Genomic DNA, 16,516 nt, shown 5'->3' with positions numbered 1-16,516 from the left:
TATGTGCGTGCCTGAACTTTATGGACAGGCCCAAGTAAGAAAATCGTCCCTTAAAAAAGGGTCAAAACCTTGCACGGTTACGCTTTGGACTATTCTCTAGACATAACTATTTTAAATATAAACTTATTGAATTAAAGTAGTTTAACAGAAAATCGTTTCTTTTCATTAATATCCTTATAACATTAGACTTTGATAACTGACTTTGCTTTATGGAAAATAATGCAGAGAGAGCGAGAACGCATATATCTCCGTCATACTAATTTTGCGCTTTCTCTCTCTTCGGTAGCAAGTCTGACATAAGTATCGGCTTCGCGTTTGCAACCCATCACTAGGCAATCGTCTGATCGGATTTACATATCGATGGGTTGCGGGCAACATTAATTTGTAAACCGTGTTTTAGTCAAAATACAATACATGCGAGTACTTAAAAGTAGTTAATCTTGTAGAAAATAGATTCATTAATTGGATACAGCTAGGTGGGCAGGGTTGCGAGATCTAGATTGTTAGTAATATAGTAAATAGTAAATATAGTAATAGTAAAAATCGAGGAATATGTAAAATAGAACTTGAATTCGTCAGTATATTTACGGTATATTTTTAAAATCAGACGGTATATTTTATCGACAAGTCCGCGGTCACACTGACGCCCCATCTATTTGATAGTTTTTTTCCCAATTTGTGCTAAAATTAATAACTATACATGTAAATTGTCTACGAATATTCTGCAAAATGACGTGCCTATAATAAAGTGCTTATGTAAGCATGAACTAGCCCAAGAATACGTTCCCACATCGATCATCAAGGCATTAGCAAGGGCTTTAGTTAGATTTCATGGCGACGGCAACTGAGGGCAGCAAAATGCTTGAGGCAGCATTACAGCAAATGGATGGCCTTATATCGAGTACGGCGGCCACGGTTGGGCAGCCGGGCGGTGGGGTGGGTGCTTCGCTGACGCTAAGTGAGCGTAACTTGATTTCAGCCACCAATGTTTTATCTACAGCAAAAACATTAGCCCTGGCACTGCAACAGGTGAGTCACACACAACGAAAGAACCCGCTTGACACTCAAATTGTTTTTGTTGTAGGTGGGGTTGGCTGCTCCGGCTCCAGATCCTGTTACGGCTGCTATTATCAGCGACTGGCTAGAGACACACATACCACGCCAGGACTTCGATGAGCGAATGCGTCGCCTGCAGCGGGACAAAGAGGGGCTGGCTTTGCAGTACCAAATGTTGGCGGAGCGGGTGTCCGAGCAGGCGGATAAGATAATCGAGCTGGAAGGTCTCATTACAGACAAGACAAAACAGCTGTGCAACAAAGAGGAGCTCCTGCAGCGTCAGATGATATCCCGATCTGCTCTCGAGACGCAGAAGCTTGAGCTGATGAGTGCCTTAAGTGAACTGAAATTGCATCGTACAGCGTTGGAACAAGCCAACGATGGAGGTGGAGCTGGATCTGCGATGAATACTAGTTTACCCTATGGCAGTTTGAGTAGTATAAACCAGAAAGGCTTTATGGGTTCACCGAAAACACCGCCTTCGGCACTGCGCCATCAGATACGGCCGCAGTTCCATAGTCTGCCGAGATCCCATGGTAAACAGGCTAACAACAACAACAATCGCACCCTGGATGTTAACGCGAACAGCAGTGCCAAGCAGCGGAATGTGGCATTTGCATCGAACGAACAAATCCTAATCGATGATAGTGCTCATACGGACGAAGCCATGACGTCCAGCTTCAAGTTTCAGTTTACTCCATCGCCCAAGCTGCGGGAGCGCTCTGCCCGCGGCTTGCGCAACATTCTCGGCAAGCTGCGACGGAGCAATAGCAGCAACTGTGAGCTGGCCGGCCTAGAGCAGGCTGAGCCCGAGTTTCGGCGAGGCGGATCTCGGGCCACGGCCGGTGGACGCATCGAATGGAGTGCTCAAACGTCTTTGTTCAGCGACAACGAAAAGCATTGGAGCTCCTGGACATCCCAGGATGTGTGCAACTGGCTCTGCCACATCGGTCTAGCTTGCTACGAGGACAATTGCCGGTAAGTAAGTCATATTTATGAAAAGAGCGCCAATCAACTTTCCAATTCACAGAAAATGGCTGAAGGCCAATCCAACGGCATCAATCTTCACTGCCGCGCCGGTGGACATTGAAAGGGAGCTGAACCTAAAGTTTCCGCTTCATCGAAAAAAGATCTTGCTGGCTATTGACGACATCACTGGCAAGGAGTACGACGAACTCACTCTGAAGGCGGCCACCTTGGATACGGCTTGGGTGCTGCGTTGGTTGGACGATATAGGTCTGCCACAATACAAGGACTATTTCATGCAGGCCAAAGTCGATGGTCGCATGCTGCACCGTCTGACGCTCGAGGATCTGTCGCAGCTGCATGTCAGCTCCTGTCTGCACATAGCCTCGCTGAGGTCCGGGATTCTCTGCATGCGCCGCATGTCGTGGAATGCCGAGAGCCTGATTCGACGCTCGACCAAGGTAGCTAATGATGATGAATCCAGCAGTAGTCCAGACAGGGACAGCGTGGAACTGTGGACAGCGCATCGTATAATGGGATGGCTACAGACCATCGACCTGTCGGAGTATACGCCAAATCTGCGAGGGGCCGGAGTCCATGGGGCACTGATGATGTACGAGTCGCGATTCAACGCAGATCTGCTTGCCGATTTGCTCTCGATACCGCCGAGCAAGTCGCTGCTGCGTCGTCACTTGGCCATGCACTTCAAGGAACTAGTAGGTCGCCCGGTCATCCTGAGCAAAAGAGATGCGGAGTCGGCTCCTGGGTACCAGCCGTTGAACATTACGGCTAAGCTAAAGCCGGTCAAACGGACGCAGTTTTCGCTAAAGCGCCGCAAAAGCACCAAGGGACAGAGCGATGTCGATTGGACAGAGTACGTGTGCCCGATGAACGCCAGGGTGCCAGCGACATCGAACTCGGAGACGGTCAAGGACCTCGAGAGCTCAATGAGCTCGAACTAATGCTGGTGTCGTAAGACGCACAATTCATTTACAAATATTGTTAATCTAATTATAAGCTCAAGCCCAGCCCTGTCAGAGGGTCCAGGCAAACGTACTGCCCCCGAAACAAGCAAGCAACCAAATCGACCAAACACGACAATATTAGCAAGAATTTACCTGGGCACGCCCAATCTTCCAAGCACCAATCGGATGAAATCGAAATTCTTTTTTTTGCGGACCTAAACATACCAGAAACATTTTGGAAATTTATACTACATATTTTCTGTAGCTAACATAAGCCTATTCTTCGAAATTAAGCATCAAAATGAGAACGAGAAGTATTTGCAATGGCATTCAAACGACATTGAGAGAAAGCCAAGCTATTTGGCCTACCCTTTGAGACTTATTGCCCATTTTGGAGTTTATTTTTTTGTACTAACACATTTACTTACATATATTAACGCATATTTTGTACAATACAAATATACGATGCCTTTTACAAGAGCCACAATCGTTTTGCCCTTCGCTTCGGTTCCCAGCCGCAGAGCTCCTTCAATACGTAAGGTTAAACATTGACTTTATTTGTTAACAATAACATCGTTAAGAGCTAAGAAAAAAAACTAATGAACGACTAGGAGGCGTCACTGTGGATTATAGATCATGGATCCCCATCTTGTGGAGCAGCCTGCATGGACGGAATAATCGGCAATCGTTTCGTCTTAAACCTAACAAAAAAAGATCGCTTTAGCCCGTGTAAGACGTGGAGGCCAACTATATAAACACGGTTGAAAATAACTTAATCATAAAAAAACCTAAAAATCTTTGGCAGTGCTTTGTGTGGTGTTTCAGAAAACTATTGACAGCTTCATGTGGTCGGGCTGGCTAAACTCTCCAGCCCCAGCAGGCTGTCGATGACACCGTCGTCTTCCCTGCCACCGCTCTGGTGCTTGACGAGATCACTATCTGGTATGTGATCCTTCCAGTTTCGGAATAGGTAGCGCGTGAACTTCTTTAGCTGCCTGAACTTGCAGTAGGTTGCGCCCTCGGCAGATTGCAGTTGCTGGGTCTGGATGAGGAAGCCTTTCTCCTTGAATGTCTTTTCCAGCTTCTCCCGCTGCTTGGACCGACGCGAGCTCCGACGCTTCCTTTCGCTCTCAGTCGAGGGTTTGACAGGCGGCAAGCTCGGAAACATGGCGGCGAGCATGGGGCTCTGAACGCTGGAGGCGGGACTGTGTTGTGAAGTTGCGGGAACGAGGCTATTGCCGCTGGAGAGGAGCAGCGACGATGTGGGCGACTCGGGTGGTATTTGGAGAAGCTCCAGGCTGAGATCAGTGGAAGGTGGTGGTATGTCCACATAAAGTTTCTCCTGTCCTGGGGCTTGACCCTGTTGTTGCTGCTGCTGATGTTGTTGTTGCTGTTGCTGCTGATCCCGGGAGATGAATTCGTAGCCCCTCAAGGTCTTGTCGCCGGTGCCGTTGTAGTACCGATAGTTTCCCTCGGCGTCCACCGACAGCATCTTCTTCTCCTGCAGAGTTGGCTTGGCCCCGCCCGTGAACTTGAACTTACAGATGCTCACCTCCGTGGAGGGGCTCGACGAGTGCTCGGCAGGCATGGGCGGTATAAAGATAGCAGAGCGTTTCCTCTTCCGCAGAGCCAGGGGCAGGGGCATGGCCTCGTTCGCAAAGAACCCACTCGGTATGGGTATCTTCAGCGAGAGCTGGTTGTCTTTTTCGATGGTCTCGACGGGCACGGGCAGGCCTCCCAAACTGCAGGACTCCATCAGCTGCTGGTAGTAAAGCCCCACAGGCTGAAACAGTAGCTTGGAGGCGACAAGAGGCTGCTCCTGCCCCCCGACCAGCTCCAAGGTCAGGGGTTTGACTGCGCTCAGAGGCGTTGTTCGATGGGAGGAGCTTCCGCAGTCTGTGGTGGCTGTCGTTGTCGTCGGCGTTGGCTTGTCGCTGTCCCCACTAGAGATGGAGTAGCGATCACTGCTCTGATCCCGTAGGCAGAGATTCAGGGGCTCCTCCGGTATCACTGTCGTGGACGAGGCTCCATGCCCGGTAGTCTCCGGCAGAGGGGCATTCACTGGCAGACTCACGGTGGCTGTAGCTGGCACGATGGTGCCGTAGTTCTTGTAGATCAGGTGGCAGATGTCGGCCTTCTTCGGTTTTCGTCCGCGTCGTGGCTTGTAGTTGTCGAGGGTGAGCTCCCCCATGTAGGGCAGATCTGCGTACTTTAGGGCACCCCGCTTCGGGGGTAGGGTCACCTCTGGCGCCTTTGTGGGGGGTGGCACTGCGGCGGAGGGTGTAGGGCGCATAACAGGCGAGTCCTTCCTAGCGGATGCCTGCTTCTGTTGCTGGCGCTCTGCGCTGCGCTGGATCTCGGCTATCTTCCTCAGCCAGCTGCGCACGTTTTCGTGGGCCTGGCTAGGAGGCGGAGGCGGCGGCGGCAGCACGGGTCTGGGCGGCTGCCGACCCTGGGTTGCCTCGTAGTGGGCCGCATACTCCGCAGGCAGCGCCTGGTGATGGAAGCGCAGCTTCATGGCTCCCGCGGAGTTCGTACGCTTCTTGGACCTGTTTTGACCTGGAGCAGGTCGCGGTGTCTTTTGTGTGAGTGGAATTTGTGACTCTTCCGGAGCGGGCAGCTGAGGCGTAGCCTGTGACCTGTGAATCTTTCGGTTCCCCATCAACAGGTTGGCCTTTAGCTGCTGCTTGGTGAGCGGGCTGCAGGTGCCGTTGTGCTGCTGGTGCTGCTGCTGCTGCTCCTGGCTGGCCGTCTTGCGAGCCAGCAATGTCTTGAAGGGATGGTCCTCGTCGTGGGCATCGTTGGAGGCGCCGTGCGAAATCAAGGGATCGTCGGATCCCTGCAGTAGCAGTCGGGTGGTGTTCATGTCTAGGCGCAGGTGGCCGTGATCTATTGTGGGCAGCCACGACTCCAGATCATGGTCATGCTCCAGCTTGATGGGCAGCAGCGGCTCCAGATTGCTGACTGGGGGAGTTGCTGTTGTTTTCACCTTGTTATGGATGCTGTTGTTGTTCAGTTCGCAGACCCTCGTTAGTTCCTGCATCCTGATGCTTGCTGCGGATAAGGAGCGAGAGATGAGGGATTAAGATCGAGTTTGCGGATGGAAAATATGTCACGAGGGATCGGAATGTATGCGTAAATGTATGAAATATGTACATAGGTAGAAATTCTCATGAGAGACACACGTTTTCCTCTGTTGTTGGTGTGGATCGTGCTCGCCGGCTGATGAACAGGGAGACGGAGACGCAGACGCGGCCGGGGACGGATGCGGACACGGAGATGAGTTTGCTCTCGTTCGGTGGCCAGCACGGGAATTCTATTTAAATGCCTGAGGGGGACTGGCAAGTGGCGCTGATCTCTCTCGCACACACACTAGTACGCACAAACATATACACACAGAAACGCAGCGAATCTCTCTCAGAAAACAGAAATGTTGTTTTTGTGCATGAAATTCGATTCCCTTGGTCGAAAAGCATGGCCATAAATGGTCTAACCGCACTCACGGGGGGGATGACACAGAAATCCACCAATCTATATCTATACTATAGCTAAAGATCATAAGATCGGTGGGGGGGGGGGAGGGGAGGGTAAACTATGGATTTACCTTTTGAAGTTATTGTTTTTGTACACAAAATGGGCTAACAAAAGTTATCCTATATGGGAGGGCTTCGTTCAGGCTTTTTTCAGACTTCGCTACGACTCAGTCTATAGTTCTATCCACTGATTGGTAATCCTCGTATCAGTTCAGTTTAAGTCAAGTCCACAGTCTATGGTTCACTTCACTCTCCCACAGGGAGTCGGTCGAGCAGCATCGCCACTGTGCGCGTGTACATCGTGGTGACATCCAAAACGCGACTACTTGCGGGAAAGTCAAGTCAAGAAAATCATCGTTTTTTTTCAGAATATGCTCCTTAGATGGATCGCGGCGAAGAGAACGGAAAGGCACGGCAAGGCAAGGCAAGGCAAGCACGCCTCACACACAATAGAGGAAAATAGCGCGAAAGACGGGGAGACCGAAGGAAAATCAAATGAAAATCAAATTCCTCTGCTCTGCTCTGCTCTTCTCAGCTCTTCGGACAGAGATGCGTTGTTGGTGCTCGACACCGATGTCGTTGTCTGTATTTAACGCCAAAGACGAAGATATTTCGTGTGTTCATTTTTAGAACAAATCCAACTTGTTGCCGGCCATATAAACTACCCCTCCCGAGCAATCAGCAGCAAACACACATCCAATCCAATCCACTAAAAACCAACGCAAAACACGGCAGAAATACTGAGAGAAGATAAATTCGAAAAAGTATTTTTCGCTGTTTTTCATTCATGAGCAATCGCCTGTCCCTCTCCCTGTCCCTACCTCTTCTCCTGCCCATGCCCCTGCCCCTGGCCAGTCCTATTGCCATGCAGCATCATGCGTGTTTATTTTATCAACAGATCAGGGTGAATAGAAATTGGTTCGCTTTACGTTCTGTTCTGCAATTGGATCAGCACCAAAGAAAGCTATTTTGATAGGATTGCCTATATTTGGTAGATCTTTGAGCAAAGCGAAGGTACTCCCTGTCGATCACTCGTGTCCACTCTCTCCATGGTTCTCCAAGGTGCGGGAGCTGAGTTCTCCCGCTGATAAATACGCACACGCGAGATCGTTCAGTTTGATGACATTTTATTAATAGCACCTTAGGCGCTTTGGGTTAGGGCAACTAAGTATTGCCTTGCGCCTCTATGGGATTATGATTTCGGTAAAGGAAAGGAAGAGCACCTCTCGAAATAGACAATGGTTTGAGGCCTTCTATTTTGGGCCACGTGCATGGGAATATAGGTCATCTCTGCATCCGCTGCGATTTGAGAGTAGGTGTAGTGTAATGATAATATGTAGTTTTGGGGTCTGCCTATGTCACTTTTCTCAATGCGCAGTCGCAGCGGGATAGTCAGCGGGATACTCAAAATAGATACATGATATCAAAAATGCAAAGCACAGCCTTACTTGTTTGCCACAGTCCATAAACGAAAAGACGCCTTTTGCGGCAGCGCTCTTCAAGCTACTCATTTGGTCTTCTATAGACAATAACAGACCTTACCCCTTATTTATTGTCACAATACTCGTACACTGCGTCTATCACATTCCTCATCGACCGATTTTCGACTGGTGGCATCGAGTGCAAGTTCAAACTTCATGTCGAACTATGCAGCGATGACGCTTGGCCTGGCCTGTGGCTGTGACTCTGGCTGTGACTGTGGCTGTGGGTGGGCAAGTTTTCGAGTAACTGCTCTGCAAGAGACTTTACATTCTACACAGAATGCGGTGCAGCACCGGAGCTGCACAGACGGCTGTTAGACGGCGGCCAGAACCGGAGCTTACATCACCAACAAGCGGCTTCCAACCTACGGTGTATTCGGAGCTTTGGATATTGCACATCTATTTGGCAGCAGCTGCGGCTGAGCGACTGTGCGACTCTTAGACTGCTGCTATCTGCGAGCATGTTTATTAAGCGACAGTCAATGGCAATTTTTATTTTTGTTCAATACCTGCTTACGCGAACGTACATATTTGTATTTATGGCCATAACTGCCACTTCGGACGCCCACGCTCGATTGGTTTGTTCAAAGAAAACAGCACACACAGCAAACATGGCAAATTCAGTTCTATGGGTCGTGTCGCTCTGTCCCAATGCCTCTGTCTCGAGCTCAGCAATTTCCCATTGGAATTCGTAAGATCTTCCTCGAGGAAACTTCTTTAACAGTCACAATTACAGTCACTAATCGGCTCGCCAGTTCATACTAGTACGTATATTGGCGTCAGAGCCTACGCGCGTAGAATTCGCAGCGACGGCGGCGGCATTGCGACTGATTTGGCAAACAAATATGCAAATGTTGGCCGAACGAATGCTGAGAGACAGTTTTAAAAATCGCACTTATTTCCAATTCGAATCCAACGAGATATCTGGCAGCCTTCCAGTGTAGCCAGTACGTTAGAATTTGATTTGTAACGGGCATGCCAGACCGCTACAGCGTTATCATTATACCACTAACCATACAGTTAAGGCCCGATATCCGAAACAGAGCACCGAGAAGGCAGCATTTCCGACCCCATAAAGTACATATATTCATGATCAGTATTAAGGGCCGAGTCGATATAGCTATGTCAGCCTGCCCTTCTTGTTTGACGCCTAGTTCTCAGAGACTATAAGTTATAGAGCAACCAAATCTTGCTGAAATATATGTTGTTTGAAATATATTTCAAAGTTTCGTTACGCAAACTACCGCCACCACAACGAGCGAAGTTCTGTATCATCAACAATTTCTAAGATACGAGAAAATACAGAATCATAAAAAATGCCCATGTCTACTAGATTGCTGAATTTTGGTTCAAATCGGGCTAATATTATAGCTGGAATGAAGAAAGCTATTTCGCATGACAACGTAGCTACCCCATTCCTCGCGCCTACTCTCTCTCTCTCTCTCACTCTTCTTCGTGCAGATTGCACGTTCTGGCGGAGGAGAGCGAGATAGCAACAAAGCTGGTGTTTTTGTAAGAAATGAAAAAGAAAGAGACAGATATTGCGGAAATAAACAGTAGAGGAAAAATGGAAACCATATAAAATTATAATTCCCTTGAACACAGATAACAAAATGCAAAGAGAAAGAGAGAACGAATCTCGGCGCTTATGTATAATAACGCATAGAATATATTGTTTAGGTTACATTATCATAGTAAGACATATTGTATGTATATACTGGCACAGTATCGGGTATACAAGTAGAAGATTCCCGCTCGTTTTCTTTTAATGGGGTCTCTTCGCCGGACTCTGTCTCCCTTTGGGAGTTGAACTTGCATTTAGACTTGAACTGGAAGGACTTGAACCGATGCCATTGGCCTCCATCAGGCAAGTAGGAGGCTTGCTAAATCGTGTTTTCTTGACGCTTCTCCGCAGGATCGCGTATCTCCTTGGTGTCCTGGGTCGAACAGAGACGCACCTTTTCAAGGAGGATGGACTCCTCCAAACTCCAAATCACAGGCTTGGTGAGGTTATTTTCATAAGCTGGCTCGTGGGCCAGTATATCTGCTATATTCTTTGCCATTTTAGTTTTGTAACCTTTTTCAGTTTGGATTACGAAATTTGTTTTGTTTGTTTTATTCAACCGGCCGTGCCTCTTCACTTATACCCGATACTCAGTCAGTATGACTTCTCTCCGACAGAGGGCGCACACTGCACGATAAGAAATTGTGTGAAAGAGAGGGAATGAGTAAGAGCGTGGAAGGCGTTTCGTAGCCACTGCATTTTCATTTGTGCCTTCCGAAATTCTGCGCTTTTAACAAAATTGTAGGAGCCACAGATTTTCGTTCTTTGTGGGATTGGAACGGGGCAGGGCGAAATTTTGGAAAGAACTTGTAACAGCGCGATATCTCAGGAATCTGGATATTGCTCTAGCTCTTATAGTCCCTGAGAACTAAGCGTCAAACAAGACCGACGGACAGACGGACAAACAGAGGTGGCTATACCGACTCGGCTATTGATCAGCATCAAAAACATACACATACATACGTCGGAAACGCTTCATACACACATCCACTTTAACCACAAATCTATGACCCTATAATCTTTTTCGGGTATCGGGTATACAAATGGGAATAAAATAGAGCTAGTGGTCGTGCTAGCTGTTTTACCAATCTCTCTTTCTCTCTCATTTTCAGTCAAATCGAGAGACCCCCCTCCACGCATTAACCAACAAAGGAATTCCTTCCTTTCCCGAACAGAGATAGCAAAAGTGAAAGAGAGAGAGAGAGTCCGATACCAATGTCGGCGTTTGCGTTCTACTATGTACTATGCATAGTATTGTTGTAGAACCTCTTATTGGTGAAAATGAAACAAGGTGTGGGTAATATTTTTATGGTAAAAGTTTATTATTTGCAACTTTATTTTTTAGTTTCTCCTTGCATTTTGTTTTCATGTTTAAATGTCTATAAAGTATATATAATATATATTTCTGCATTTCTGTAATTTTACCTTTGTGGTTTGTATTTTTTCTTTTTGTTTTTTTTTTCTCATTTATTTTCATTGTTTTGTTTTGTTTAACTTGCCAGTTGTTCTTTTATTTATATACCTAGTACACTTTTGCATAAGTTTTCGTGTATAATAATTATTTATTAATAATAATGTAATGCAATTATAACTTTGTTTATCTGTTCACTTATAATGTTCTCTTTTTCTATATTTACTGCTCCTTGTGTGTTTTATGTTTTCCCATCTCTACATCATCGTCGATCCTATGTCGCCCATCAGCGACGCCCAGTTTTGGCAAACAAACAAAATGTACACTGCTTGCCCCACTTTGAAACTGGCAATAATTAATCCTAGGGTTTTTTGATATCTGTGTTATTATAATGTATGCCGCTCCTCTTTTTTTTCCCTTTATTGTTAGCTCTAAGTTGCGCTCTTGGCCTAACTGCTTTGCTTCTGCTGTTCAGTTCTATTCCGGGTTTGGTGTGTGTTCTCGAAAAAGGACTCTCTTAAGGGAACCAATTGCTAAAAAAATTTATCTTTGTAATAGTAGTGGGTGTGTTCTGTGTGTGTGTGTTTGTGTGTGTGAATGTTAGGGTTCTCTAATTGATCATTATTGTGGCTGTAATATGTACTCATCTATTATTATGCTGGGTTTATTTACGGTGTATGCTGCTGTATGGCGTATAAATAATGTTTAAAATATACTTTCTGGTAATAATGCATTGAGTATTAAAATATTTATAGTTTTGTCCATAATTAATTAATAGTTTTCTTGTTCGATAGCATTTAATTGTGTTGTGGGCTTCCAGCAGCCAACCGCGTGGCGGAGCAGCGCGGAAAGCGCTGTATTGAATATATTTAGATATATATCTGTAATGTTTTTCGGTGTTTACTTTCATCCTTTTGTTTCCATGAACGAATGCACAAATTTTACACACTTCGCCATTTTGGTTTCATTATTCATAGATTGTAATTAATGTACACATATGTTTAGTATATAGCATATATATTTATATATAGTTATATAAAGACTTTGGTTGCTATTTTAAATAAGTTATTTAATTCTCTCTGTTCTCTGTCGCTTCAACTACTTTGACTATTTTCCCTTTACTCGTGCCTTCTTGTCTTCCCAGTTAGTTCTGCACTTTATGTGTATGTATAAATATAAATTTTTGCAATATAAATATATACGTATGTCTGCATTTTTCTACGAGTAGATGTGTGCATTCCATTGCCTCTAATTCCGGCTCCTTGCGTTTTGGTTTTGTGGCGTATTCGAAAGAATATGTGACTTGGGAAATGCTCGATCTGGGTACAAAGTGCATTCGATGTGATAATTCAAATCAAAGACAAGGGAAATCTGAGGAACATGCTTTAACAGTTTCATGTCCACATGGTGAGTGATCCTGTTTATGCTTCATATTTATTCATATTTTTCTTCTTTTTTGATTCTGAAACCATTTTACATTTAATATTTAATTTATGTGTGTTGATTCTTGTTTTTTTTGTTTTTGTTTCCTTTTGTTCTCTTGAAAGTTTGACAGGAACTAGTCACGAATTCTGTTGGATTTGCTTTGAATCATTCTCAAACAATAATGATAAGGATTCCACTCCAGGATCATCTCCTCCTGGTTTTACATTTACTCTACTAGTATAAGGTGCAAGTTTGTCTTAATTTTACGTTGCATTTGTTGCATCTTTCTTGTTAGGCTTTCTCATTTTGTTTTTTGTTCTTTTTGCTTGTTTGCTTTTGCTTTTTGCTGCTAATTTATTATTGTTTTCGTTAAAGGTGCTCTTCAAATCTCAAACAATATGTAGATTCTTGTGTTTATTGTTAGGTAATTGTATTTGTGTAGGTTTCTTCTTGTGGTAGGTGTGGTGTGGCATTGGGAACCTCATACACATGTATGTGCTATACATACACATTTATCTATGTAAAATCTCTGTGTCACTTGCAAATCATTTAAAAGTGGAGCGGCAGCCGGGATTTGACTGCCCTTCGATACGAAAATTAAACTTCTTGCGATAGCGTGTGTGCGTGCGTGTGTGTGTGTGTGTGTGTGTATGCCTGCATAATGCTAAATACGGACGGATTTCTAAACGGAAAGTATAGAGTGTACAAAGAAACTGCTGCTGGGAAAAAAAAATTCGCATCTTGTACGCATCTTAAGCTGCATTCAAAAGATTCTTAAGGGTGGGTCTGTAGGTGTCGGTGTGTTTGTGTGTCGGTGTGTCTGAAGGGGTGTCGATGCTAAAATCTAGACTAGCAACTATTTATTTGTATTATTCAATAATCTGTAATAATTAGACCCTCGCATCCTTGGGGCTTCGTTTGGGTGTTGTTGCCTATGTACAATATAAATTCGCTTTGACCATTTGGTTTTTAAATCCTTAGCTGCTCTCGTTCTTAACTGTGTGTCTTTCGACTCTGCACCTCCTATCTCGTACTTCGATCTAACATTTGGCTAAGTGCTAAAGGATAACAGTTTTATCTAAAAAAAAAAAAAAAAAACTTTGGGCCTTCCCATGCTACATGCTACTCCGATGGCTCCAACCGTATTCCCATTACACCCGATTTGGTTTGTATAATTGCAAAATTGGTTTATACTGGTAATGCTTGGTTGTTGACCTTAGCTCGCTAATAAATCTTTGTTTGTTTCATAGTAATAGTAATAATTGTCATAATAATAGTTTAATATATGTATATCTATATATCTGTATATATATATATGTATATATATGTATGTATATAGATATATATATATATATATTCATATACATATATATATATATATATATTTATATATATATATATAATTCATCGCCTATATAAATATGACTAGGTTCTGTTTTTAAAAATGTTTAAATCTCTTATCCACCTTCTTATTTATTTTTTGTTGTATTTTAAATGCACTTTCTGAGCTTTCTTACAAGCGCCGCCAATTATTGTTGCTGTTTGCTGTTATATTCCTAGGTATATATATATATCCTCTATATCTTGCCTACTTTCTTCGCCTTTCCATTTTCCAACTATGCCCATGGTTGATCTTCCTCTTCCTCAAAGATCCGTCTCTCGATTCCTCTCCATATCCATATCCCTATCGAAGCGAAATCTAATTGGTAAGCAAAGCCTCAAAAACGTTGCTCAAGCTTCAAAGTACCGAATCGAATAAACAATGCAAGTGCAAAAGCTTAGGAGGAAACTAGAACCAAAAATTCGGAATGCTCCATTTGCAATTTTTTAAGTGATGTGATTATTTGAGTTTTCTATTTAGTTTTAATTGCATGTATTACCCTGTATCCTAAAATTTATTCTCGTGTTCAGATTCGAAAACAAACCCAAAATGCTCTATATATCAAAGGCAAAATGTTCTAGGCCTAGCAAAAAGATATGCACCCCTCTGTTATACGTTATTCCCCTGCCTGCCTACCTGCCCAACACTGCACTACACTACACTACCATCCCTACTATCTTTCTCCTCCTATTTGGGCCCGTGTAACTGCATCTGTGAAGTTTGAGTCATTTGTGGCTTAAGTGTGTGTCCGTGTTGTGTTAGTAAAGATGTGTCTGGATAGAAAAACTAGTGTTTGCAATTTTGGTAAGTCCTTGGTTATGGTGGGGTTAAGTGCTTGTCTCTATCGTAATTTATCGTTATCGTTATCTTTATCGTTATCATTACCGTTACGTTTATCGTTATTTTAGGCTTTTGTTTTACTTTCTTTTAAATACCTGCAGAAAAGTGTATCTAAATATATTTTTGATTATTAAGTTCTAAACTTGGACTCCAGTGTTTTTGGTTGTTCTTCTCGTTTGTATGTTGTTCTTGTTGTGTCAGTGTTGTAAGCTTCATTCACTACCTTGTCTAACCTTTCATTAACTAGCATAATATATATGTATGTATATATGTATATATATAATGTATACAATATATATAATAAATAAATAAGTTAGTTAGTTTTAGTAATGTTTTGTATAGAGTAATAAACATTCTATAAGAATGCCACATTTTGCACTATGTATAATAAAAATACATTATGCATAGGACAAAATCTATTTGCAGCGTATGCTCCGCCATATACATATATCTTTGTATACATATATGTGTATACCTTATAGATTAAGTTTAAGGAACGATCATCGATAAGAGACTTCATTTCATTTAGTAAATGTACAATGCTTATCCTTAGTTTAGGGCTATTCTAGTTGGGCTACAAACCGAAGACGGAAATCTAAACGAATCGAGCAAATCAGACAGAAATGCAGTGCCAATGGGGTCCCGTTAATTTCATCACTCCCCAGCTGAACAGCTTGAGAATCGCATCGCCGAGAAGAGTGCCAAGCTACGATTACAACTTCGATAATCCGCGATCTTTCGATCATTTGATATGATGTGTGCGTGTGTGAGAGTTACTGTCTGTGGGTCAGTGGATGTGCGTGTGCGTGTGTGTGTGTGTATGAGAGTGCTGCGCGGAGTGTGATATTCAGAGTGGAATTTTCTCGCACTAAACTGTATTTTGGCAAAATTTGCAAAGAAATGTGCCAATTTGCATGTTCTTTCTATCGAGAGGGCGAAACCTGTCCAATTTTAGGTGACGTTCTTGGTTATCTCTGCTTTTAGTTTTATTTCGGCCTAGCAATATTTTTTTTACGAGTTCCAATCTTTACACTTTATGCTCAAGGTACAATTGTCTATTCTTTTTCTCTTATTTTCTCTTTTATTTTTAATTTGAATTCGTCATATGTTTTTACTTTATAATTTTATATCTTATGTTTTTTTTAGCTTTCATCACATTTCATTTCGAATTTGAAATAAGCGATTTTAGTGTTAGGCTATATTGTTGTTAATTCGTTTACCGATTTAATTTTGATTTGGCTTTCGTGGTAGCTTGTTATCACCGCTCTATATAATGATCAACCAAAGCAAAGTGAACAAAACCGAAAAAATGAATTTGATTTTGGTTTACATTTTTTTATTAAACGTTCAAGTCACAGCCCTTTTGTGTTTTTGGTTTTTTGGTTTATCAAATAATACTTAAGGGTGAACAAGTTAAATGATATACAAATCGTAATGGAATGTGCCAAATTCTCTGTCAGGTGTTGGGGGTTGTGTCTGGTCCAGTCCTGGTCTCCGCCAATTGAAAGTGATCGCAAGCCGCGTGTCGCGAGCTCGGAAAATAATGAGAAAATAAAACAAGGTGGTTGCATTGTATTTTTGTGGTTTTCAATTTGTTTTCTCTTTTATTTGTTCTGCTTGTTTTGTTTTTGTTTTAGTTTAGTTTATTGTGTGTTACGCTTTAGAAATAATAGTTAGGATAATTTAGGGGCTTAGTATCTCTCCTCTTGGTATATGTATAATCGCATATATTCGCATAATTTTGCCAAAATCAGTTTTTGCACTAAGTTTGAATCCGCTTCAAGAGTAAGTATATTGTACATGATCTAAAACGTTTGTATATTAGCATGGAATAATAATAATTGTAATAATAATGCATCGTTTTATATATTCATTCAAATACATGTTCGTATTT

At 43.2% G+C, this 16,516-nt stretch overlaps 2 protein-coding genes across 4 annotated transcripts; one reads left to right on the top strand and one right to left on the bottom strand.

Annotated features, from left to right (window-relative positions):
* The first annotated feature begins 617 nt into the window (after positions 1 to 617).
* Positions 618 to 3,467, top strand: LOC108152830 (liprin-beta-1). The gene is made up of 3 exons (XM_017282435.2): positions 618 to 1,029; positions 1,085 to 2,034; positions 2,087 to 3,467. Exons 1-3 carry the CDS (start codon positions 832 to 834, stop codon positions 2,982 to 2,984), a joined length of 2,046 nt encoding a protein of 681 aa, XP_017137924.1. The 5' UTR covers positions 618 to 831; the 3' UTR covers positions 2,985 to 3,467.
* An 89-nt stretch (positions 3,468 to 3,556) lies between these two features.
* On the bottom strand, positions 3,557 to 9,148 carry LOC108152829. Of its 3 annotated transcripts, XM_033388077.1 has the most exons (3): positions 8,511 to 9,148; positions 8,063 to 8,454; positions 3,557 to 6,041 (listed from the first exon to the last, which is right to left on the bottom strand). In XM_033388077.1, the coding sequence occupies exon 3, from the start codon at positions 6,028 to 6,030 to the stop codon at positions 3,829 to 3,831; it is 2,202 nt and encodes a 733-aa protein (XP_033243968.1). In that variant the 5' UTR covers positions 6,031 to 6,041; positions 8,063 to 8,454; positions 8,511 to 9,148; the 3' UTR covers positions 3,557 to 3,828. The 3 variants fall into 3 exon arrangements, with proteins under 3 accessions (XP_033243968.1, XP_017137922.1, XP_017137918.1); XM_017282433.2 differs by lacking the exon at positions 8,063 to 8,454 and having other exon boundaries at positions 8,529 to 9,148; XM_017282429.2 differs by lacking the exons at positions 8,063 to 8,454; positions 8,511 to 9,148 and adding an exon at positions 6,592 to 8,032.
* Positions 9,149 to 16,516: the final 7,368 nt, after the last annotated feature.

This window comes from Drosophila miranda, chromosome XR (genome assembly GCF_003369915.1).
Source record: "Drosophila miranda strain MSH22 chromosome XR, D.miranda_PacBio2.1, whole genome shotgun sequence".
Lineage (NCBI taxonomy): Eukaryota > Metazoa > Arthropoda > Insecta > Diptera > Drosophilidae > Drosophila > Drosophila miranda.
Note: the sequence above shows the minus strand (reverse complement) of the source record. Positions and strands in the feature narration are given on the sequence as shown.

Excerpts from the sequence above, each read along its gene's own strand:
- LOC108152830 (XM_017282435.2), top strand. The coding sequence starts at position 832 with ATGGCGACGGCAACTGAGGGCAGCAAAATGCTTGAGGCAGCATTACAG. Across the intron at positions 1,030-1,084 it reads TAGCCCTGGCACTGCAACAG|GTGGGGTTGGCTGCTCCGGC; the intron begins GTGAGTCACACA and ends TTTTTGTTGTAG. Across the intron at positions 2,035-2,086 it reads TGCTACGAGGACAATTGCCG|AAAATGGCTGAAGGCCAATC; the intron begins GTAAGTAAGTCA and ends TCCAATTCACAG.
- LOC108152829 (XM_033388077.1), bottom strand. The coding sequence starts at position 6,030 with ATGCAGGAACTAACGAGGGTCTGCGAACTGAACAACAACAGCATCCAT.